The 25,049-nt window shown below is 43.0% G+C and overlaps 1 protein-coding gene across 2 annotated transcripts in view; it reads right to left on the bottom strand.

The window, feature by feature from the left end:
• The window catches only part of TDRD12 (tudor domain containing 12), a 149,179-nt gene that overhangs the window by 3,972 nt on the left and 120,158 nt on the right, over positions 1 to 25,049 (bottom strand). Inside the window, exons 27-31 of one of the 2 annotated variants that reach the window (XM_078380351.1) lie at positions 19,215 to 19,402; positions 14,610 to 14,655; positions 2,364 to 2,477; positions 2,131 to 2,284; positions 1,980 to 2,046 (exon numbers count right to left, since the gene is read on the bottom strand). In XM_078380351.1, coding sequence (XP_078236477.1) covers positions 1,980 to 2,046; positions 2,131 to 2,284; positions 2,364 to 2,477; positions 14,610 to 14,655; positions 19,215 to 19,402 — 569 coding nt within the window. Of the gene's footprint in view, positions 1 to 1,979; positions 2,047 to 2,130; positions 2,285 to 2,363; positions 2,478 to 14,609; positions 14,656 to 19,214; positions 19,403 to 19,891; positions 19,982 to 25,049 lie in introns of those variants that run through there. The other variant, XR_013538552.1, reaches the window with a different exon arrangement.

The raw sequence follows: 25,049 nt of genomic DNA, 5'->3' as shown, positions 1-25,049 counted from the left end.
TTACTATGGTAAATAATTTGGCAAGCAGATGGGACCACCAAAGAGGATTGTTAGACAGAATCTCTGAGATAACATGGTCAGGCCCTGGGGATTTGCCAGATTTAAGGGTGGAAATTAACTCTAGTACCTCATCGGAGGTAACCGGGGGCCAATCTGGGAAGTTTTGAGAGGGATTGATAGAATGATGGGGAGAGCACGAGGAGGAGAAGATTTTTGAAAAATGGGTAACCCAAGAATCAGAGGGTATTGGAGAGTACGGAGAGAGAGCATAAGATAAGTTTGTACGGGAAACAAGGGACCAAAAAACCTTAAAATTCCGAGAAAGAATGGCTTGCAGCAGATTGGTCCATTTGCGTTGGGCGTGTAGATGTTGTTTCATATCCAGAAGGGTGGTACAAGACCTTCTGGCTTCGAAGTAAATTTTAAGAGCATTAGGGGAAGGGTAGGCTCGAATAGAATGAAAAAGGGATCTGACCTGTTTCTTTGCCAGCCAACAATCGGAGTCGAACCAAGAATTAGCTCGATTGTGGGAAGAAGACCGATAAGGCCTACTAAGAGCTTGAACCAAGGAGGCCAAGAGACAGTCATAAGTGTCTATAGCCTGGGGGGTAGAGTTGGTTGAACCTATAGTATTAATAAGGTCAATAGTCTCTGGCAATTGTGACCATGATAAAAAGTCAGTGTCAGTTTGAGGGGACCATTTAAGGCGTGGTGTGGGGCTGAGAGGGGGGGGAGTAATAGGAGGGGGACGGACTGGGAGATTTAAGGATAGTATTTATATGTATTTCCAGAGTATATTTATCAGAACAGGCCACTAGAGGGAGCGAAAGATCATGCAATGAATTGTGTTCCATAGTTCCACATTCTTTGTCATGGTGGTGGTGGTGGGGAGGCTTGAAACCAATCCCCAACTGATACTGTGGTCCTACTATACACAGCAGAAGCGTGTCTTGTCAGAATCAGCTTGGGCTTCTAATATCAATCCCTAACCATCAACACTAGAGGCCTATGAAAATTCTGTTGCTCCTACCCTCTAATATTCACTCTTTATTGAAAAAGAAACACCTATTGCTTTGAAGTAGGCAGAAGCAGTACAGTGCTGCCTCGCTTAGCGGGTGCCCCGTTTAATGAAGAATCCACATAGCGATGAAGATTTTTGGACAGGCGCGCCACCCTCCCGCACCACCCCTTGCGGCACCCCCACGGCAAAGCGCCGCTTTTAGAGGTGCATTTTTACTGCTGAAATAGCCCCAGGAGGCTTCCGAAAGCGGCGCGAGGGGATGGGGGGTGGCGGACCTGTCCCTGCCATCCTCCCCACCCACCCCCACCCTGGCAAAGCGCCACTTTCCGAAGCCTCCTGGGGCTATTTCAGCAGTAAAAATGCACCTCTAAAAGCGGCGCTTTGCCGTGGGGGTGGCGTGAGGGGGAGTGTGGGGGGAGTGTGGGGGGGTGGCGGGCCTGTCCCTGCCACCCACCCACTCACCCCCACCCTGGCAAAGCGCCACTTTCAGAGACTTCAGCAGTGCATTTACACTGCCTATTTAGCTGCTAGGCAAGCTTCTAAGAGCAGCAGCAGTTCCCGCCCATCAGCTGTAAAGCGGGGAGGGGGAGGGGCTGGAGCGGGGAAGATGGCTCCAGTTCTTTTCTGGAGGGATTCCTCGCTTACCGAGGCGGCGAAAATGGCCGCCCCTATGGAGGATCCTCGCTGAACGGTGAGTTTTTGCCCAATAGGAACGCATTAAACAGGGTTTAATGCGTTCTTATGGGTTTTTTTATTCCGTTGAACGATGTTTCCACATAGCGACGTTAATCCTGGAACGGGGCACTACTGTACGTGGAATAGCTTCTCTCACAGAAGGAGATGGAACATAAAGACATTTGTAAAGCTATGCCTCTAAAGCAGCAGAGGGGAGGCGCTTAGTCCTTGACAACCTCCAGCCCCAAATACATTTATTTCTACTGCAGTTAAAACAGCTTACCAACAAAAATGGGACTTCTTTCTTCACAGTCTTCCAAGTAATCAAAATCAAAAGACACATGAGGATTCTGTTGATAAATATTTTAAATATTTCAGTACACAACATCAAAGTATTAAAAGAACTGGAAGCTACTCTTGAACTTAAAACTTACTTTGTGCTTCAGCAAACTGCACCACGGTCCTGTCTTCTCTTTTGCAAGGGTTATCACAGGCTCTTCGTTTTTAAGTATGCAAGCTGATTTTTCTTTGAGGATACTTCCTTGCAGCTCCATATCGGCCAAATAAAACTTCCCTTCTGCAGAAGCACTGAATAGATTTTCAGATATCAGTTTGTCGAAAGGAAACAGAGCCATAGTCTTTGCTTGAATTATAAAATGCTTCCTACCTGAAAACGATCCGTTGTTTAAAAAATTTGCAATCGTAACAAAAAATATTTTGCAATTTTATCTTCAAAACAACAACATCTTCCTTTTCAAACCATTTTATTGTTGGATGAAACCTGCAATTTTAAAAAAGCTGTTAAAACGGATGTGATTTTTAAGAGACATTTTTACATACTGTCATTAGTTTGGGATTAGTCAGCAAAATTTTTTGAGGGATCCTTCACACCTATCTCACAGCTTGCTCTTTCCAAAATATCTTGTGAGACTATGGATTCCCCAGAACATATGGCAAACAACAATTTATCTCTTGGGGATGCAGAGAACCCTGATTTTATACTCAGCTTCTGCATTCCTCTAAATAGAGCTCACATTAAATACTATAGGTCTCCCTTAACTTCCGTTTAAGGAACCACGATCCTGGGGAAATGCCTATCCTCTCCCTCCAATCTTTTCTTTTAATAACCTGTTTCCTCCTTAATACCTTCTCTAAACCTGCTTTCAAATTCCCTGGAAAATTCTGTAATTCTGTTACAGGACATAATGGGGAGATTGATGGAATAAATATTTTTCTATATCTATTCCATATTTGTATCATATTCTTAAGAAATCTTCTTTACAATACTAATACTATTTTGTTTAAAAATAATATGTTCCAGGTCACTACCAGTTTCTTAAAACTCCAACTTTGATCACATTAATTAGTTGGGTTGCATTAAAATATCCAGCATATATATGATTAGTTATATAATTTTAGATTAGGTAGGCCTAAACCTCCTAATTTTTTATTTTCATACCAATGCTTTTTACTGAGCCTTTTAAAAAATCATAATTAAAATTTTTTATTTGCTAATCTTTCAGTTTCTCCTCTGACTTTATTAGCATCACAAATAAAAAATAATTTTAAATAATATCTTCATTTTATATGTTGCCATTCTTCCAAACTGTGATAGCCCTATCCTTCTTAACTCCTTTAACTTCTTACTTCAATTTATAAGTTTCCTTTTTTAAAAACATATTTTTTCATGTTTATACCTAAATACTTTTACATATTTTTACATTAATTCCCCCCGATTTTCCCTTTTCTTTAACATGATTAAACAACATAATCTCTGACTTCTGCAAATTTATTTGTAGACCTGTCACCTCCTCAAATTCTTTCAAATGTAGTTTAACCTGGTCCATAGCCCTTGATGGATCCTCTATTGTTAATGATAATCTTAATAAAATAATCTTAATCTTATCTTTAATACCGATACCATTTATTAAATTATCCTGCCTAATAGCATCCACTAATATCTCTATTACTAGAGCAAATAACATCGGGGAAAGGGGACATCCCTGTCTAGTACCTCAGCCTAGGGATATCTGATCTGTTAATCCATCATCTACTAATACGATAGCAATGTTCTCTGGAATAGTTGATTTACCACATTTTAAAAACGGTTCTCAAATCCTGATGCATCTATCAGCATTTTTAATGCTGGCCATTCCACACAATTAAATGCTTTGAATACATCCAATGCCGTGACTCCTGTTTTGTTTTTGCTTGTCAATATAGTAGCATGCATTATGTTTATTACTCTTCTAGTCAAATTTCCCATTTGTCTCCCTGAGATAAAGCCACTGTCATAGAATCATTGTAAAGTTGGAAGGGACCTTGGAGGTCTTCTAGTCCAACCTCCTGCCCAAGGCAGGAGACCTCATACCATCCCGGACAGATGGCTGTCCAATATTTTCTTGAAAACCTCCAGCAATGGGGCATCCACAACATTGGGAGGCAAGCTGTTCCACTGCTTCGTGTTTCTCACGTTCAGGAACTTCCTCCTTATTTCTCCCTCTGATGAGTTTCCACCCATTGGTTCTTGTCCTACCCTCAGGCACAATGGAGAATGAATCAATGCCCTCTTCCCTGTGGCAATTTTCAGATCTTGGAAGACTGCTAAAATGTCTCCCCTCAGTCTTCTCTTCATTAAGTTATATATACCTAGTTCTTTTAGTTGTTCTTCATAGGATTTAGCCTCCAGTCTCATCATCTTTGTTGCTCTTCTCTGCACCCCTCAGCGTCTTTTTTTGCATTGTGGTGACCAGAACTGGACACAACACGTCCTAAGTGTGACCTCACCAGCATGGTATAGAGTGGTACTATCACTTCTCGTGATCTTGATGCTGTCCCCCTGTTGATGCAGCCTAGGACTGTGTGGGCTTTCTTGGCAGCTGCCGCACACGGCTGACTCATCCTTAGGTGGTACCCCTCTCACAGGCACGACTATTGAGCCAGGTGCCACCTATCTTGTAACTGTACCACTTTGATCCTTTTTAATATATTTGCCAACAAAGTTGTTCATTATCTTTGTTAATAATGCTGTAAATATCTTAGTATCTTGAATTATTAAAGAAACAGTCCTGTAAGCAATTGGGTCAGACATATCCTTATTATGCTTATGAACCAATGTAATCAATTAATGCTTCCAAAAGTCTGGAATTTCTTCTCCTTCCATAATTTTATTAAATCGTGATTCTAACTTTGGTATCAACACCTTTTAAAATTTTGTTATAATATTCCGACTCCAATCCACCCAATCCTGGTGTCTTTCATCCTTAAATTATTAATAATATCTTCTATATCTCCTTCGCTAACTGCTCCATGAAATCTCTATCAATCTCTTGAAGCTTATTTCTCATATTTTTCCCTATATATGTTCTAATCTTCTTGATAGTTTGGCACTTTTATAAAGATTATTAAAAATTTATGAAATACTTCCAATTTTTGCTTCATTAAATTGCTCTTTTTACCATTTTCATCTTTAATCATTCCAATTACACTCTTAGCATTTTTGCTTGTGTGGCTCTGGCTAGCATTCTAGAATTTTCATGACTAACTTCAAAACATTCTCTTTTCATATATATTTAATTCTTCTGAACTTTTTCCATTCCTATATCCTGTAGTTCCTTTTTCTTGGCTTGCATTTCTGATAAAACTTTTATATCTCTATTTGTTGTATAATTCATCTCTAACACTCTTATTTCATCCTCCAATTTTTTCATTTGTTTTTCCTTTTTCCTTCTTAAATTGCCAGATTCTTTAATACTCAACCCCCTTACTCCAAGTGTACCAAACTAGACTTTCCCTACTACCTCATTTATCATAAATGCTCCATATTTCTATCAGTTCTTTCTCCAATGTATGTTTTCTCTACTGCATGTTTATGTTGTAAAATACTTATATAAGAACTCCATCTTTTACCTACTTTATGATCATATATAACTTTAAAATCCGTATTCACTAAACTGTGATGTTACTTTTATTAACCCTACATTACTTTTACAAACTCTAAACAAATCACTAGATACAAATATATAATCTATCCTAGAATAACTTTGATACACGAATAAAAAGCACATGTCTTTTCATCTCCTTTCAAATTCTCTCCAAACATCTTTCTAATCAGTTTTACTGACTAATAAAGCACAATCTTCTCCTCTCATTTGCCCTTGTAGTATCGGAAATATTTCTTTATCATCTTTATTTAACTAATTCAACTTACATTAGAAATATTAGTTGCCACACTTCTTGAACTTGAGTTCCCATGATTTTTCATAATTTTTAGTCCAAGATAATTTTAGCTCAACTACTCCTTCCTTTTTATGCATTTCTTGTAGAAAAACAGTATCTGATTTATCTTTATTTATCAAAACTTCAATTCTTTTCCTCTTTAAACCATTCCCCAAGCTTTGAAGATTCAAGGTTAGTACTCTTACATTTTTAACCATTCCAATTTAATCTCATATTTTCATTTGGTGAAATGAAATACTATGATGTGCTACTGTGACAAAACAATACCCAATAAAGACAAATACCCAAACTGTTACTAATTCCCTAGGTCTATGCCTACCCCATAACTCACCACCCCACATTTAATTTTATTATTCCCTTTTCCTGCCAAAGTGTAACACCCCTGACCATCATTTGTTGACATATGCGGGGGGGGGGGGGAGGATAATCCACTATCCCAACCAACCAACCACAATTTTCCATGCCTCAACTCGGTATACAGTACTTTGCACTCCTACTTAGTAATTCATAAAGTCTATTGAGAAATAAACATTTTTTAAAAAACTAATATTATCACTATATCAATCTTATATTTCCCGTTGGCTTGAGTCAAACCTTAGATCCTACATTAACCCATTCTACTCTTTCTTCTTCTCTCTCCTATGCCTGTACGTTTCTTCTTCTTCTTGACTACTTGTTCCCTTAAAACTTCCTCCAGCACTCTGGTGGTGTCTTCTATTAACATTCCACCCACAGCTGTCTCCTGTTCCTCATCCTTCTCTTCTTCCCCTTGTTCTGAACTAGTCGCTGAATCTTCCTTTCCATCTGCCTTTATGGCTTCTTGCTGTGATTGGTTATCTTCCAACACGCCCCACTGATGCAACATCTCCACACCTTGCTCCACTGAAGTTATTATATGTTTCTCTTTGTAAATTATTCTCATATAAACTGTGTAACCCCATTTATATTTTATTCTATTCTTGATGAGCACTATTTTCACGGGATACATTTGATATCTCCAGCTTACAGTTTCAGAGCAAAGATCTTGATAGATTTGAATAGATGCCTCTTTGTACTTTAGTTGCCCATGCTTTACTCTCATTGCCTTCAAAAACATTAATTTTCTCTAATAATTCGCAAATCTCACCATATCTCCTGGGAACATCCCAGATCTGCACTTGGACGCTGTGTGATGCACTCTTGCTGTCCTGTTGCTGCCATTGTTCTCCTGGAGCTATTCATTGCATTCAGCAATTCCGGTACTTCATTCCGAAGGTTCCTCTCTGGTGTGCCTATGTTTGTTCCCTTGGGAAATGCAGAGATTTTCACATTATTTCTCTGATTTATAACTTGAAGATCAATAATTTTTTTGTCAATTTGATCCAATATATCTTTTTGCTGATGAATCAGTGTTGCATTTGCTTTCACCAGTTTTTCAGTCTTTTGAATTCTTAGATCCAATGCTTTTATATCTTTAAGGTCTGCTGTTGTTTTCACAATTTCTTCCTTTATCTGTGAGAATTTTTTTCATTTTTTCATTATCCCGGTAGTTTTTTTTTTCATTACTGTATATGCTTTCATTTCTTTAACAGCTGTTCCCAATAGGTTCTTAAACTCATTCATAATTTTTTCTTTTACCATTTCTCCTTGTACTTTTTCATTATTTCCAATCTTCTCCAAAGTATTTACTGTCTGCTCCTCAGAAGTCTTAGTTCTCTCCAATCTGCTCAAACTTATGTCTGAAGGATGTTTCCTTTTCTAGATTACAGTCTCCAGTTTTAATTGTCATTGAGGCATGCAACCATATTCTTCATTCCAGCCAGCAGGGAGAAGCAATTTAACTCCTTTCATAGTAAAAGGCAGTTCTGGCTCCCTCTCAAGTGGCACTGACAGCAACATAAATAGAGAGGTTACTTACCTATAACCATGGTTTTTCTATTGGACCTCTGTGATTTCACACAAGTGGCTTTTCTGTGCCTGCGCAGGACGTTTCGGAACTTCTGGATCTTAGGATAAAAGTTTGACAGTTAGACCTCCCCCTGGAGTGCATGCTCCAACCTCCTATCTTCCCATCAGTTCCTTCTATTGTCTGCTGCTGTCAAGATAGTATGTATATTATAAGACAACGTGACGGGCAGAGGGGAGGAAAGGAGGGATTGTGTAAATTCAGAGAGGTCCACTAAAAGAACCCTGGTTACAGGTAAGTAACCTCTCTTTCTTCTTCGTGGCCTCTGTGAATACACACAAGTGGGTGACTGGCAAGCTCACTTACCGGATGGTGGGACGTCACGACAGCAAAGATGTCAGGATAGCCCTGCCGAATGCACCATCATTTTTCGCCCTGACATCGAGGCAGTAATGTTTGACTAAAGTCAGTGGGTTAGACCAAGCTGCTGCTTGGCATATGTTTGGCAATTCAATCCCACAATGTAGGGCCGTGGATGTTGATAGTGCTCTAGAGCAGGGGTCAGGGAATTTTTTTTACCTTTTAACCCCGCCCCCCCCAATTTATATAAGCCAATTTTACCCCCTTGATTTAAAAGGAAGGAAATGATGCAGTATTTGATGAAGTCACCTTTTTCCCCCATCAGTTTCTCTCTCTCACACACACACATACAAGCACACATCCACCCTCCCTCCACCCTTTTTTCCTACCTTAATTCAAGCCTTGCCTGTTCTTTTTCATAGTTTTGAGTCAGTCTCTCTCTCTCACACACACACACCCTCCCTCCCCCTTTTCCTGCCTTAATTCAAGCCTTGCCTGTTCCTTTTTCATAGTTTTGAGTCAGTCTCTCTCCCTCTCTCACACCCCCCCATCCATCCATTTTCTCCATACATTTAAATAAGCTTGATGAAGCCTTCCGTCTCTTGCACCTTCCTTCCCCTCATTAACTTGATCCTTTCCCACCTCCTGCTTGCTTGCATTCATTTCCGGAGGAAGCAATCAAAGCCCTGGATTGATTTATTGCTCGGGGCTATTCCACAGCTATAGCCAATTAAGCAGGCTTATCTACGATCTCCTGAAAGAACGGAAGATTTAGAAGTGCCCTGCTGCAACCAGGAAGTAACAGGGAGAGATGGCTTACAATTTGAGGTTTGGCTGCAGAGGGTGGGGGTGGGAGGGGGTAGCGCTCTGCTCATTACCCCCAGGATTTTCACTTTCACCCAATTTGAGGTAATTTGCCCCTGTTCTCCGACCACTGCTCTAGTGGAATGAGCTTTCAGTTCATTGGGAGGTTCTTTACCTGACAGTTCATATGCTAGTGATATTGTCTGCACTATCCAGTGCGAGATGGTTTGGGGTGATGCTTGAGCACCCTTACGTGGACCATAAAACTCTAGGAGTTTTCCTGAATGTTTTGGTCCTGTCTATATAAAACGTCAGAGCCCTTTGTACGTCCAGCATGTGGAGCATGCGCTCAGTTTCTGAAGATGGGGATGGAAATAATGTTAGTAGAATCAGTGGTTGGTTTAGATGAAATTCTGAGACCACTTTAGGAAGAAATGATACATCAAGATACCAGTAGATGGTGACTTTATCGGGGTGAAATTGTTGGCATGGTGGATCTGACCGTAAGCCTGTGAGTTCACTAGCTCGTTTGGCAGATGTTATTGCCACTAAAAAGGTTGCTTTAAAGGATAAAAGTTTTTCATTATATTGAGCCATTGGTTCAAAGGGTGGTTTAGTAAGAGCATGGAGGACAAGTTGTAAAGACCATTGAGGTACAATTTGTTGTCTTGGGGGTCTACTGTTCTTGATGCCTTTTAACAATCTTTTGAGAGTTGGATTAGAGAAAAGTTTTGAAGAGTCTGAATGTGTAGGCTGGAAAGCTACTATTGCTGATATGTAAACTTTAATGGTCAAATGTGCAAGACCCATATTGAAAAGGTGAAGAATAAAGGTGAGTATAGTATTTATCGATACCTGTATGGAAGGTAAGTTGTTATTTTCAGTAAATTTTATGAATGATTTCCATTTATTCTTGTAGAGTCATTGCGTGGATGGTTTCCGGGCTCGGTCTAGGATTTGTTTGAAAGCGGGAGTATTCTCCATGCTGTTAGCTTCAGGGATTGAATGTTGGGATGGAGAATTGCTCCGTTGTTCTGTGAAAGGAGATCTGGTATGGATGGTAGGTGTATTATTTCTGTTGATTATCGCTCTGAGGTGGGTTAACCACGGTTGACGTGGCCACCATGGAGCTATAAGAATGACATTTGATCGAGATTAAATAATCCGAATGACTGTATTTTGTATTAGAGGTATTGGTGGGAACATGTATATTGTTTCGTTCCCCCATTCAATCATGAAGGCATCTCCCAATGAATCTGGGTCAACGCCGGCTCTGGAGCAGTACCTTAGGCATTTGTTGTTGTATTTGGCAGCCCTGACCTCACCTGTCCGTCTGTCATGAGTGCTTCCGAAGATCTGGACCCAGAAGGGTTAACTGTGGCTGAGGAGAATGTGGAGAGATCGGAAACAGCTGAGCAGCCTCCAGGTTCTCCCTCCACAGCAGACAGGCTTCGGGGCAGGCTTCGGAAAAGACTCAGGGCAAGAAGAGCAGAGGATCGCTCTAAGGCTTTCCACAGGGACCTATGTTCACCTAGTCCTGAGTACTAGCAGAATAGAGAGCTTTCCAACAGCTCAAGGAGCTGTTTTAGTATAAAACAACCTTCAGTGAAGCCAGAAACTTCGTGGAAGCAAGGAGTCAAAACCTTGGCTGGCATCCACGTCTCTTGTTCCTGAACTCTGGACCTCGACCCTGGACTGCGCTGGTATTGGACTTTGGACCTTGGCCCTGGACTACGTACTCTGAACTCTGGACTCTGACTGTGTATCTGACCCTGGACTTTGACTTTGGACTGCACTCTGTAAGTTTGTTTTGGGACTCTGGCTTTGCATTCTTGGTATCTCTGACCTTGGACTGGTTTATCGGACTTCGGCTATTGTAACCCCCGGGAACGTGACACCGTCACAGCTGGGCAGTGAATCATCAGCCAATGGGGTGACAGAGGGTGGGGCTGAAGAGGGAGGAGCTGGAAGAAAAAGGGTGTGAAGAGAGTGTGGGAGATCAGATCAGGAGTGTGTGTGAGAGAAAGAGCTTGTTTAGAGGCCTGCGTGCCTAAGTGGTCAGTGAGGGAAGTCTGTGATTGATTAAATAAGAAACAGTGATTGACATCGTGATTAGCTACTTGTGATTTTCATATTCATTTTGTTATTTCAATAAACCTGTTTTGTTTTGAAGGAAACCTTTGTCCTTCTTAAATAGTCATTACCATTGGTGGCAGCGAGTGTAAAGTAGTGTGGTGGGCATTCTGAGAGGCCTGAGTTGGCAGTGACATCAGAGTGGCCTGCTACGTTACAAGAAAACTGGTGTCCAGCGGCGGGATTCGAAGATCCAGTGAAGCCTTGACTGGAAAGGTGCCCAGAGCAGGGGTCTTTAGTTAGGTCATCTGTCAATATACAGATGACCACGCCTCCTTTCCTCAGGTGCTGTCACCAGCCAAATTGTAGAACATAGAACCTGCAGATAAAATCTTCCAGAATAAAGCAGAGGAATCAGTAATGGCCTGGCCAAATTGAAATATGGAAAATAGCATCCTTCAGGTGCACCACCATGAAACTTTCTCCCTCCTCCAATAACTGCAATATGGCCGACACAGACCACAGAACCTACTGGGGCAGATGTAGCTCACTGGTTCTTAACCTTGGGTAACTCAGGAGTTTTGGACTGCAACTCCCAGAAGCCTTCACCACCAACTGTGCTGGCTGGGGTTTCTGGGAGTTGCAGTTCAAAAACATCAGAGTAACAAAGGTTAAGAACCACTGATGTAGCTGACACCTTTGAGATCAAGAACTGGGTGCAAACCACCCTCTCTCTTGCAGAGACTAAAGTACCAAAAGTAAAGCCTGAGATGTTTGAGCACAGCATGAACTGACACTATAATGTCCTTTTGAAGCAACCTGGATACAGTATTTCCTGTTCCAGAGCCTCTGAAGGTAGTGTGATGTGGACATGACCTAAAGGAAGAAGAATGACAATTGTAATGGCATAGCCCTGTGCAAAACAGATAAGATCCAAAAATCAGTGGTGACAATGCACCAGGCACAAGGGTGGCAGGGTAGGTGACTGAAGGGTCATGTTGTTGATCTTGGGGTTGCACAAGTCAAAATTCCTGCTTGTGTTTCTTATCCAGCCTTTTGGGAAGTGATGAAGGCTTGGATCAAAGCGGGGGGCTGTAGATCAAGCATAAGAATGACCAGGATAAGGTTCATGAGCTCTCAGTTAAAGGCTTGTTCTGTTGATAGAAAAGGGTACACCTTCATGATAATTTGTACTGTCTCTGTTGCTGGTTGAAGGATGGGGAAGCAAGCCCCATCCATTTAGCTGTATTACATTTCTTGTATAGGTTCTCCAGTACGTAACTGGCCTTTTCATTGAAAAGATCCTCTCATCAAAGTTCCCTGGCAACTGGAGTCATATATAAGTATGAAGGGCCACTGCAGCTGACAGACTCTTTGCCACATGTGTTGGGTTGAATTAATTTGATGGGCGGCCAAGCAGAGTGCCTCCTGCTGGAAGATAAGTGCAAGAATCCTCTTCTCCTCAGGCAAGCTGTTTAGGAGTCATTTAATCTTTTCCCAGAGAAACTGATGGTAGGCCTCCATAGCAGCCTGATAGTTTGTCATCCAAATGACCAATGCTGTTGTAGAATAAATACACCAGCCAATAAGGTCTATCTCGTGTCTTTCCTTACTGACTGGAGTCGTATGCTTTCAATCCTTGGTTCATGTCTGGGAAGCATCCACCGTAATGGCGTTTGGCTGCGGGTGTTTGACAAGAACCTGGCCTCATCTTCCTGAACTCTATAGAGATTCTCGATCCTCTAAAATGTAGGTGGCAGGAAGAATGGTGCAGACCAGGTGGTCAATATCAACCATGACCTGTCCTGGTGAGACTGAGGTTCTCAATGCTGAGGTGAAACCAGGATGTGCATGGAGTGAAAGGATTCAAGTCGAAGAGAACGGTGTGTATATACACAGTTGTAGCCAGTAAGAAAACATCAACAGTGAGTTCAGTTCCATCAATTATGTTTTTATTAGTAGCAATAATTACATGCTGTTAAATAATTTTCAACTTACGGTGACTCTTTCTAGAGTTTTTTGTACTCTGGAATGGTTTACTAGTCCCTTCCTCTGGGGTGCTCCAGTACTCTGCTGCTTGCCCAAGGTAACACAGGCTGGTTGTTCCCATGAGGCATGTAGTAGGGAACTGAACTCTCAACTTCTGGCTCCATAGCCAGATACCTAACTCACTGAGCTATCCAGGCAGCATTCTTCTATTAAAGCTTTAAACATAAAGTATTCCACAACTGCCTATGTGTAATGAATTTAGGAACTGAGGGTTCTTGCTATACTAACATATAAACCCACAGAACCACACCCATTATACCTAATAGTAGTCCTTAACTTCCTTTATGATATTCCTTGTGGTGAATTATAGTCAGGGAAACACAGTGGTGCCTCAACTTACGACCATAATCCGTTCCAGAAGATGGACATACCTCAAAATGGTCGTAAGTCGAAGCACCAATTAAATGGTTCTGGCCGAAGAAAAAAATCACCAAAAAATTTAAATAATCACTGCAAGACTCATTGGAAACATGATTCATCCCTTCCAGTTGAAGGGGGGGGGAAGTAATCAAGCGTGCAAGGCCCATTGGAAATGCACAGAATAGAAACGGAGCAGATCGGAAATGCACAGAGAACAAAGGGGACAGGTCAGAAATGCAAAGAAAACAAAGGAAAAAGCAAGGGAAGCATGCAGGACCCATCGGAAATGGGGGGAAAACCCCCAAAAAGCAACCAAACCCCCAAAGACCCATCGGAAATTGGGGGGAAAAGCCAAAAAACAAACAAACCCCCAAGCCCCATCAGAAATGGGAAACCCCTCCCAAAAAAGCAACCAAACCCCCCAAGACCCATCAGAAATGAGGGGGAGAGCCAAAAAACAAACAAACTCCCTAAGACCCATCGGAAATGGGGAAATCCCCCAAAAAAGCAACCAACCCCCCAAGACCCATTGGAAATGGGGGGAAAACCCGACAAACAAGACCCATCACAGCACAGAAACATAACACCTCCAGCTCAAAACCACTCTGCAAAAACACCCGAAACAGTTTTTAAAAAGCAGAAAACAGCACCTTACCTTACAAGGGAGCCTGAAGCCTCCCTGCAAACACACACACGCTCTTAGAAGCAGGAGGCGGCAGTCCCAAGCCTCCTCCGATGCACACTCTAACTGCTGGGGCGAAAGAGCTACAAAGAAGCAGCCTCGTTGCCACCTACAGTCAGAAATTTGAATTTCCCACTTTTCCCTGCCTTTTTCTGTTCGTAAGTGGAAGCTCCAGTCGCAAGTAGAAGCAAAATTTTGCGGCCAGAGCTGGTCATAACTCGAAATGGTCATAAGTAGGCACGTTTGTAAGTCGAGGCACCACTGTAAAGGGAAAAGGGGAATGAGACACCAACCACAATGGAATGGTAAGCTCAGCTATGTTTGTTATTCTAGAAATGGTGTAGAACTGGTATTTGATGGCCTTGGAAGGAGGAGAACGGACCAGGAAAAATCACTATCCATCCTGGCTCTTTGGATGAACAATAAGCCAAAATAAAAGAATATATATAAAATTAAGTTACCTTTTACAGGAAGGTTGGGGAGATTCATCTGCTTTACTTCTTAGATCTGTTATTAAAAAACCAAGCAAGTTAATTTGATGAAGCAGACCGAGTAAACATACAGTCTTTAATAATTAAGTCCTATCTCTTTAATACTATTATAGTCTATAGTCATGACTATAATATACTATTATAGTCATGTTATTACTGCTCGAGTTCTTGGAGTGGAACGACAGGTTACCCACCTGTAACTGTAGTTCCTCAGGTGGACCTCTGTGATTAACACCCTGGGTGATCCGCGCCTGCGCAGAGCCTCATTGGACAGTTCTAGAGCTTCTGTGGTAGCAAAAAACACATTAGAATAAGGCCCCTACCCGCTCATATAAATACCTTGGTACCAAGGCTCCCCTTTCAGTTGTGTCAACTGCTGCTACATGAAGCAGAATGGTGTGACAGTGGGTAGGGCGGGTGGGATGTGTGAATCACAGAGGTCCACTCAAAGAACTACAATTACAGGTAGGTAGCCTGTCATTCTTCTTTGTGGCCTCTGTGAATCACACCTTGGGTGACTAAAAAGCTGTCTTACCCAGAGGCAGGGTGTCATACCAAGGTAGAGGCGAAAACAGCATGCCCAAAGGCCACATCAGATTTCTGCTGGAGATCAAGTCTATAATGCCTGATGAAAGTGGATGGCTGTGCCCAGGTGGCAGAAGCACAGACGTCTGGAAGAGGTACGCCATGTAGGAATGCTGTAGAGGTTGCCACTACTCTGGTGGAGTGAGGGCGAATCACCTTTGGGACTGGTTTGCATGCCAGCTGATACACGAGGTGAATGGTTGAAGTGACCCATCGAGATATAGTTTGAAATGTCACCTGGCGACCTTTAGTAAGTGGTTGGTGACTTCTGAAAAGTTGAGGTGAACGCTTGAAAGGTTGGGTGCATTGGACGTAAAAGGCAAGGGCTCGCCTAACGTCTAAAGTACGGCAGAGTCTTTCTTGAATTGTGGACGGTGACAGGAAGAAGGAAGGGAAGATAAACTGCTGAGAGAGATGGGATTGAGATACGACTTTGGGGAGGAAAGAAATATCCATGGATAGTTTGACTTCGTCCAGGAAAACTGTAAATAAGGATAGTCGTAACGTAAGGCTGCTAAATCACTAGCTCATTGAGCTGAGGCGATGGCGATGAGGAAAACTGTTTTAAAAGTAAGTAGTGGGATGTAGTGGCGCTGTGGGTTAAACCACAGAAGCCTCTGTGCTGCAAGGTCAGAAGACCAGCAGTTGTAAGATCAGATCCACGTGACGGAGTGAGCTCCCGTCACTTGTCCCAGCTCCTGCCAACCTAGCAGTTCTAAATGCAAGTAGATAAATAGGTACCACCACGGTGGGAAGGTAATGGTGTTCCCTGTCTAGTTGTGCTGGCCATGTGACAATGGAAACTGCCTATGGACAAATGTTGGCTCTACGGCTTGGAGTCGGACAAAACTGGACTAAATGTCAGTGGGAACCTTTACTTTAAATCAGTTGTTGCAGTACTAATGTTAGTGACCACTGCGGGGAAGGCTGTCTACTGTCTATATTTGGTGGTATGGGCATTTGTCGATGTCGAGACCTGGGTTGTGAGGCTTCGACACAAATAGAGTTTGGAACTGGTTGTTTTGGAAGAAATAGAGCTTCAGGGTCATGGACTCTGTAGAGGTTATCGATTTGTTTAGACATGGCATGGGAAGAGGCTGGTTTTGTCCAGGATCTTTGAGCGGTGTTGAGTAGAGCCAGAAGCATCGAGATGTGTACTTGAGTAGTTATATCTTTAGAGATTGGGTCGTATAGATGATCATCTGGTTCTGTCGAAGGACGGTGGATTTGGAGATTGAGAGACTTAGCCATATGGATCATAAGTTGGGCGTAAGTCTGGAAGTCTTCCGCCGGTGATGGTAAGTCAGGATTGACAATGTCGGGTTCTGGTGAGGTAAGTAATACTGACGGCGTCTTGAGGTCTGGATCCATGATCGGAATAATCGGGATCACGTTGGGAGTCGACAGATTGCTGATCAACTTCGGTGTCGATAGGTTGAGTGTCATAGCATTGACGTTTGTGGCTCAATGTCAGGATGGATATTGAGGATCATCGATATCAAAGCCTGTGTCTTGGTGATGTCGAAACAGGTTGTTGACAAGCTGGTAAAGCAGTGGGGTATATAGATGCTGGAGATGCTGAGTGAGAGGAATGATTTCCTTCTGGATTTGAGGGAAAATACCAGGAGGCTGGAGCTGTAAAAGCCTCACGTGTAGAAGAAATTACTCGGCTGTCCTGGGTCTTTTAGGTGCCAGGTAGGGAGCAGGTTGGAGTCCATGTGGATCATGGTGATATGGCTGTTTCAACACTGATGGCTGTCGAGATCGAGGCCCGCCATGAGAAGGTATGGCTGAGCTGGATAGAGCAACTGGCTGATTGGCGGTTGTAGTTTGTCTGGTCGAGCACTGGTCGGGGCAAATGACAACCCGGTGCGAGTGCTGAAGGCAGGTCTGAACAACGCGTGATGGACTAGACAGCTCTAGGGACTGTTGGGGTTGATGTCTCTGAGGTGGTCATGGTGGATGATCAGATGTTACCGAACAAGGTATGGTCTCTAGTTGTTGTGTGGAATCGACCCTGTCAGGTGAAGCAACTACAGAAGGGTTGCTCAAAAAAACAAAGTGTTGAGGACTGGGAGGAGAAGATGCCAATCGATCGACTCTGTCATCCCATTCTGGTGATTTGAAGCAGGGTTGATGAAAGGGGATTCCGTTGTCATCAGAAGGCGAACCAGATTGATTTGGCGGTTGGTTGAGGCTGATGAGAAATGACTACAGCTTTAGATTTGTGCTATTTAGGCCTTTTAGGCGGAGAAGGCTCCGGAACCAAAGAGGCTTTGGTGGACATTTGACATTTAGTGGAGCACTTTGATATTGAGGATTTTTGTATCAAGAGCTTTGGTTTATGGGTTTTTGAAGCTTTAGACAAAGTGCATGGAGCGTCAGAATGGGATGGTGTGGTTGATGGATGTTGCTTTGAGGCTTCAGAAAGAGCCTTCTACATTGCTTTTGTTTGTGAGGTGGTCTTACAAAGAGGCTGGGCCATTTTGGTTGGCTGAAGGGATTGTTCCCAAAGACAGAGTTTTAATCTGGATAAGTCAGAACGGAGGACTTGAAGTTCTTACAATGCTAGAAGGAGGATGTCTGGTGTGCCTCTCCCAAGCAAAAAGACACTTGGCGTGGCCGTCGGAGAGTGATATTTTGTTATCACAGACCACACAGTGCTTAAATGGGCCCAAACGGGCGATGAATAGGAGAAAATAATTTGAGGAGAAAAAAGGATGACGGGGGTGTGTGTGTTCGGGCCGGAGGCCGAGTGAAGCAGAAAGGAAAAAATCTCTGATGATAATGAATTTGCATCTAAAAGGAAAAAAGATTGATAACAGGAAGGACTCAAGAATAATCTCTCTTTTACTCACAGAAGCAGAACTATGAGGCTCTCAACGTGGCGGTTGAAAGAAACTGAAAGGGGAGCTTTGGCGCCAAGGTACTTATACGAGGGGGAGGGGCCTTATTCTGATGTGTTTTTTGCTACCGCAGAAGCTCTAGAACTTTCCAATAAGGCTCCACGCAGGCACGGATCACCCAGGGTGTGATTCAGAGAGGCTAGGAAGAAGAACCTCATATTTAAATAAACATTAGCCCTAATAACTAAGCTATGTGTGTTCAACAGAGTATTGCCACAAATATTTAACTTCTGATACAGCATTTGAAAAACATTTACAGACAAGAAAAAGTGTATAAAAAGGGTTTATTCTCTGGACACTGCATAGGTAATCTTTTGGAACCTGAGCTACATATATTTTAGTGTAGCAATCTGTTACAGGGAGAATGCACTTCAGGATTCCAGGGGAACTGTGCATAGGTCAAAGGGGAAAAATCTACTTTTTACAACTTGGAAAATGAATATAAAACCTATGCAATACCTTCTTAGTGTACATTATAGTGTGCATCTTTGAGGTGATAAGATGTACCTATTACATTCATCTTTTTTTACCTCTGTTTTATGCTGTAATTTAGAGTTCATTTTGTGAGTTTAGAGCCAATATGAAGTCTCCATAAAATTCCCCCTGCCAAAGCCATCACTCCCCAATAGCAGAAAACAACAGTGCTGGTATTAAAGGAAGTCTGGAGAGCACAACACCTACCCACCTTTCCCCTGCTTCTGCTACTCAAGTTGCAATATTCCATGCATCAAATAAAACTACTGAGAGAGTCAGGTTTGAAGGGATTTTCTAAAGGAGCATATGCTAAAAATACTGATTTAGACTCTACAGTATAATGAAAAAATATTGCAATCAGGTAAATGCAGCATTTCAACTGCATTGGTTCATGAACTATGTTTTTGCTATGTTTAACACATATTTGGCATGTAATAACTATATTTAGTATACTTGAAAGAAAGCTGTGCTATTACAGATTTACAGAAATTAAAGCAAGATAATATAAATTCGTTCTGCATATGAATCAGATTTATAGCCAGATTTTTTGGGGGAGGGCGGGAGAAACCTGTGTTTCAGAATGAAATTCCTTCTAAGGCAGCGTACGTACTACAATGGTTTTGCAAGGTTACTTGAGAGTGGCCATCAGCTGTCAAGGTGTCTCTCTCTTGCTCGTTATGTCCACTGGATGGGACCTGTTCCTCCAAGTTATGTGAAGCATTAATAGTATGCTCCAAGATCCTCTGTGGTGAAATCGGTGTAGCTTTCTCTCCTGTTCCACAGCTTAGAGGATGGATTCTGAAAGGGAGAAAAGATGCTCGCTTTTTTTCTTTTAGTCATTGGATCAGCAGAGTTCGAAATTCTAGATGTTCTTATAGTCTCTACAGCCAAAAGGTGGCAGATTTAGGCTCAAACATCACAGGCTATAAGGTTCTAAAGCTATATAGGAAGTGAGATTTTCCATTTAATCTCCAGTTTATGAATGTGGGATATTGTGCTTTCTGTCAAATGGCCTGATATTGCTGCAAAATATCATTCCAGCAGGAAAAAGGATGCTAAGCTTTACATAGCAAGGGGCAGCCTAAATGCAGACAACACCCATGGCAGCAGTCAAGATGGTCTACAGGATACCCTCTTCTGCTCACAACTATTCACAAGGAAAAATCACAGAAGCTAAATCCTTTTTTCATCAGTTAACCACTTTTCATCTGAACACAAAGCAATGGTCAGGGCTGCTTTATAACAAATGTGAATGGTAGTGAGCACAACAATAGACAGATTACTTACCTGTAACCATGGTTCTTCAAGTGGACCTCTGTGAATTCACACAAGTGGGTTAAACAGTGCCTGCGCTGGTCCTCTCAGAATCTTCTAGAGCTTTAGAAAAAAGTAACAAAGTTTAGGTTGCCCCCTATAGTGCATGCTCCGCCCACCTTAGCTCTCAGTTCCATTTTTTCCGCTCGCAGAGTTGGAACCTCTCGCCTAGAGCTCTATATCCGCATTGTTAAATTGGCTATTTTTAATCCTGACTCAGTTTGTTTTTTCGACTTTCCACCTATCTGTTGCCCTGACCTCAGACTGAACGACTTTTCTCCTGATCCTGACTGATGACCCCAATGTCGATGCTTGCCAGGGAGAGAAGGTGATGAAGGAGAAGAGGAATAATCATGAGTTCTCTTCCTTCTCCTCCTGTAATCCTCTGACGTTGAAGAGTCTGATGTATAATCCCATCTTCGACGTCGAGATTTCCTTTGGTCCTCGCTGTAGTCTGAATCAGATATTCTTCTCTTTGACGTCAATGTCTTCTTCTCCTCTCGACGTCGAAGTCAGAGTCATCATGTCTGTGCTTATGACGGTGCCGAGACTTTCTAAGCAAAACCACTACCTCCTGTCCCGAATGTGGACATCGAGGAGGAGACAGATTCTTAGTCTTGGCTGGCTTCTTTCGGGGTGGAGAATTTGAAGCCAAAGACCTTGACGCCAATGAAGGAGTTTGTGATGCCCGCCTGGTAAAAACAGGGTTGTCCTGGGCCATAGTCGAACCAACAATAGTCTGAGCTAGTTGGCTCATGGATGGTGACTGTTTGGCGTCAACAGGCAGGAGTTCTTGCTATCGAGTTGGCAAAGAAGTTCCTGCCTCAGACAAAGATTCCCGATCCTGGGAAGAATTTTCCAAAACAGGCGAGGGCACCAACGCCGACACAGGGGGAACAGTAACAGAGTGTTCCTTTGACCTTAGCTGTTGAATTCTTTTGTTTCAGATCGCTGGCCGACTTCTTAGTAGGTGGTTTTGTCTTATGACAACTTTTCATATGTGTGAATTCACAGAGGTCCACTTGAAGAACCATGGTTACATGTAAGTTAACCACTTTTCATCTGAACGCAAAGCAATGGTAAGAGCTGCTTTATAACAAATGTGAATGATAGTGAGCACAAGAATTCATAAATTCATTGATGAGCACAAAGAGTGAATTCTAATTAGGGATACAGAAAAGCAGTAATTTGAATATTTGAGGAGATGCAAAGTGCTATATATCCACCTCCTATTGTTTTGGACAGCAAATGTCTGAAAAGGAGATTTGCTACACACGGAGCTTCTTCACATAACTGATGATCATGAAAAAACAGGGTTCCTTACCACATGTAGACTTCACATGCAGTAGAGACTTTCCCCTTCAGATTGCCACTGCCCATGTGAAGAGACATGTTTTGGTTAACTCTCTCCTGTACATGTGTGTATGGTTTAAGAAATGTCTAAACAAGCATACAGTGTGAATGCTTCTTGTTTCTCGAAATGGTTCAGACAGTGGTGAAAACCCATTTTCCTACCCCGACAAAAAACAACACATTTTGATCATATATATGTAAACACTTGTTATATTTCATGATATATTTACTACACATAAAGTCACTTCCCTCACCCTAAAACAAAATATCCAACAGTTGAAGGAGTTTTTGTTGTTGTTGTTTAGTCATGTCCGACTCTTCATGAACTCCTGGACCAGAGCACGCCAGGCCCTCCTGTCTTCCACTGCCTCCTGAAGTTGGGTCAAATTCATGTTGGTAGCTTCGATGACACTGTCCAACCATCTCATCCTTTGTCATCCCTTTCTCCTCTCGCCCTCACACTTTCCCAACATCAGGGTCTTTTCCAGGGACTCTTCTCTTCTCATGAGATGGCCAAAGTATTGGAGCCTCAGCTTCTGGATCTGTCATTCCAGTGAAAACTCTGGGTTGATTTCCTTCAAAATGGATTGGTTTGTTCTCCTTGCAGTCCAGGGGACTCTCAAGAGTCTCCTACAGCACCACAATTCAAAAGAATCAATTCATTGGCAGTCAGCCTTCCTTATGGTCCAGCTCTCACTTCCATACATCACTACTGGAAAAACCATAGCTTAGACTATGCGGACTTTTGTTGGCAAGGTGATGTCTCTGCCTTTTAAGATGCTGTGTAGGTTTGTCATCGCTTTCCTCCCAAGAAGCAGGAATCTTTTACTTTTGTGGCTGCCGTCACCATCTGCAGTGATCATGGAGCCTAGGAAGGTAAACTCTGTCACTGCCTCCATATCTTCCCCTTCTATTTCCCAGGAGGTGATGGGGCCCATGGCCATGATCTTAGTTTTTTTCATGTTGAGCTTCAGACCATTTTTTGTGCTCTCCTCTTTCACTCTCATTAAGAGGTTCTTTAATTCCTCCTCACTTTCTGCCATCAGAGTGGTAACATCTGCATATCTGAGGTTGTTGCTATTTCTTCCGGCAATCTTATTTCTGGCTTGGGATTCATGCAGTCCAGCCTTTCGTATGATGTATTTTGCATATAAGTTAAATAAGAAGGTGGACAATATACAGCCTTGTTGTACTCCTTTCCTAATTCTGGAACAATCAGTTGTTCCATATCCAGTTCTAACTGTTGCTTCCTGTCCCACATATAGATTTCTCAGGCGATAAGGTGGTCAGGCACTCCCATTTCTTTAAGAACTTGCCATAGTTTGCTGTGTTCCACACAGTCAAGGGCTTTTGCATAGTCAATGAAGCAGAAGTATATGTTTTTCTGGAACTCTCTGGCCTTCTTCATAATCCAGCGCATGTTAGCAATTTGGTCTCAAGTTCCTCTGCCCCTTCAAAATCCATCTTATACGATGGTACCTTGATTTACAAACTTAATCCATATTGGAATGGTGTTTGTAAGTCAAAATGTTCGTAAGTCGAAGCACCATTTCCCATAGGAATGCACTGAAAAAGACGGGTTACTTACCTGTAACCATGGTTCTTCAAGTGGTCATTCTGTGAATTCACACAACAAGGGTTAATCAGCGCCAGCGATGATCTCCTCGGAACGTTCTAGAGCTTAAATAAAAGAAACAAAGTTGTAGGTCATTCATACTGCGCATGCTCCTCCCACCCCCTCCTCAGTTCCATTTATCCGCCACTAGAACCTCAGTACACTGAGCAGAGCAATAATGTAAATGCCAGTGACGGATAGTGGGGAGGCAGGGTGGGATTGTGTGAATTCACAGAATGACCACTTGAAGAACCATGGTTACAGGTAAGTAACCCGTCTTTCTTCATTGTGGTCTTCTGTGAATGCACACAACAAGGGTGACTAGCTAGCTACTCACCAGGCGGAGGGACGTCACTGGAGTACAGATGTTAATACTGCTTTCCCGAAGGACGCCTCTTTCCGAGCTCTCAAGTCCAGTCTGTAATGGGCAACAAACGTAGAGACGTTAGACCACGTGGCAGTGCGGCAAATATCCGGGACATCAATGCCACGTAGCAGAGCGGTAGATGAGGCCACTGCCCTCGTAGAATGAGCTCGAAGTCCATCGGGAGGAGTCTGGTGCGTAAGCTGATAGGCTAGTGAGATTGTGGAGACTAGCCACCTGGACAAGGTGGACGGTGAAGCTGGTAGCCCCTTTTTTGAACCAAAGTAACACAGGAAAAGCCTAGTGGATAAACGGAATTGCTTTGTCCGAGAAACATAAAAGGCAAGGGCTCTTCTAACGTCCAACATATGAAGCATGCGCTCAGTATCATCAGACGGATTCGGAAACAAGGTAGGTAAAATCAAGGGTTGATTCAGATGGAACTGAGAAACAACCTTAGGAAGAAAGGAGACATCCGTATGCAGAACAACTTTCTCCTTAAAAAATTGAAGATAGGGTTGATCCACCCGAAGCGCCGCTAATTCACCAGCCCTGCGGGCAGACGTAATGGCCACTAGAAAAAGGGATTTGAGAGATAAAAGTTTTAAGTCACATGTAGCCATTGGCTCAAAGGGAGGTCTCATGAGGGCATGCAGCACTAATTGCAGTGACCACTGAGGTACAGGCAACTTAGTTGGAGGCCGAAGATTCACTACACCTTTTAAAAAGTTCTTAACAGTCGGATGTGAGAACAGACGAGAAGCCGACGAACCAGGCGGCTGAAAGGAAACAATCGCCGCTATATAAACCTTCAAAGTAGAAACAGAAAGGTTAAAGTCGAAAAGATAACGAAGAAAAAGGAGCAACGTAGACAAGCTGACTGGAGAAGCAACGAGTCCTCTAGAAGCTGTGAATTTCAAAAAACCTTTCCATTTGTAACTATACAGTTTCGTGGTGGATGGTTTTTTGGACATGACTAGAACTTCCCTTATCTGCGGGATATCCTCCACGCAGTTAGGTGAAGGGTTTCTAAGTCCGGGTGAAGTATCTTGCCCGCATCCTGTGTCAAAAGATGAGGATGAAGAGGGAGCCGGACCGCCTCGTGGGACATCGACATCAACCTGTGGAACCATGGCTGGCGGGGCCAGAAGGGTGCTACAAGGATGGCGTCCGCTCCGTCGTACTGGACCTTGAGTAAGGTCCTCTGAACTAACGGAAACGGCGGGAACAGGTAAACTAAACCCATGGTCCACCTTATCATGAAAGCATCCCCGGAGGACCCGACTCCCCGTCCGGCTCTGGATGCATAAAGAAGACACTTCTTGTTGTGAGTGGTAGCAAAGACATCGATGACCGGGGTGCCCCAGCGGCGACACAGGAACTGGAATACGTTGTCGTCGAGTTGCCACTCGTGTGTCTGCGCCACGCGGCGACTCAATTCGTCTGCTATCGTGTTGTCCTCCGTTGCAATATGCACAGCCACTGGAAAAACATGGTGTTTGTAGCACCATTCCCATAGCATCACCACAAGTAACAGCAGGGACTTCGAACGTGTTCCGCCTTGCTTGTTCACATAGTACATGGCCGTGGTGTTGTCCGTGGCTATCTGAACACCACGGCCGTGTACTAGGGGCAAGAGTGTACTAGAGTGCTTTGAGGATGGCAAGGACCTCCAAATGATTGATGTGAAGTGACCGCTCCTCTGAATTCCACAATGCATGAATCCTGTGGTGGCCACAATGCGCACCCCAACCCACCGGGCTCGCATCTGTGGTCACCTGTACAGTGAGTTGAAGCTG

Source organism: Pogona vitticeps, chromosome 10, assembly GCF_051106095.1.
Source record: "Pogona vitticeps strain Pit_001003342236 chromosome 10, PviZW2.1, whole genome shotgun sequence".
Classification (NCBI taxonomy): Eukaryota; Metazoa; Chordata; class Lepidosauria; order Squamata; family Agamidae; genus Pogona; species Pogona vitticeps.
The sequence above is the reverse complement of the archived record's forward strand: the minus strand, read 5'-3'. Positions and strand labels throughout refer to the sequence as shown.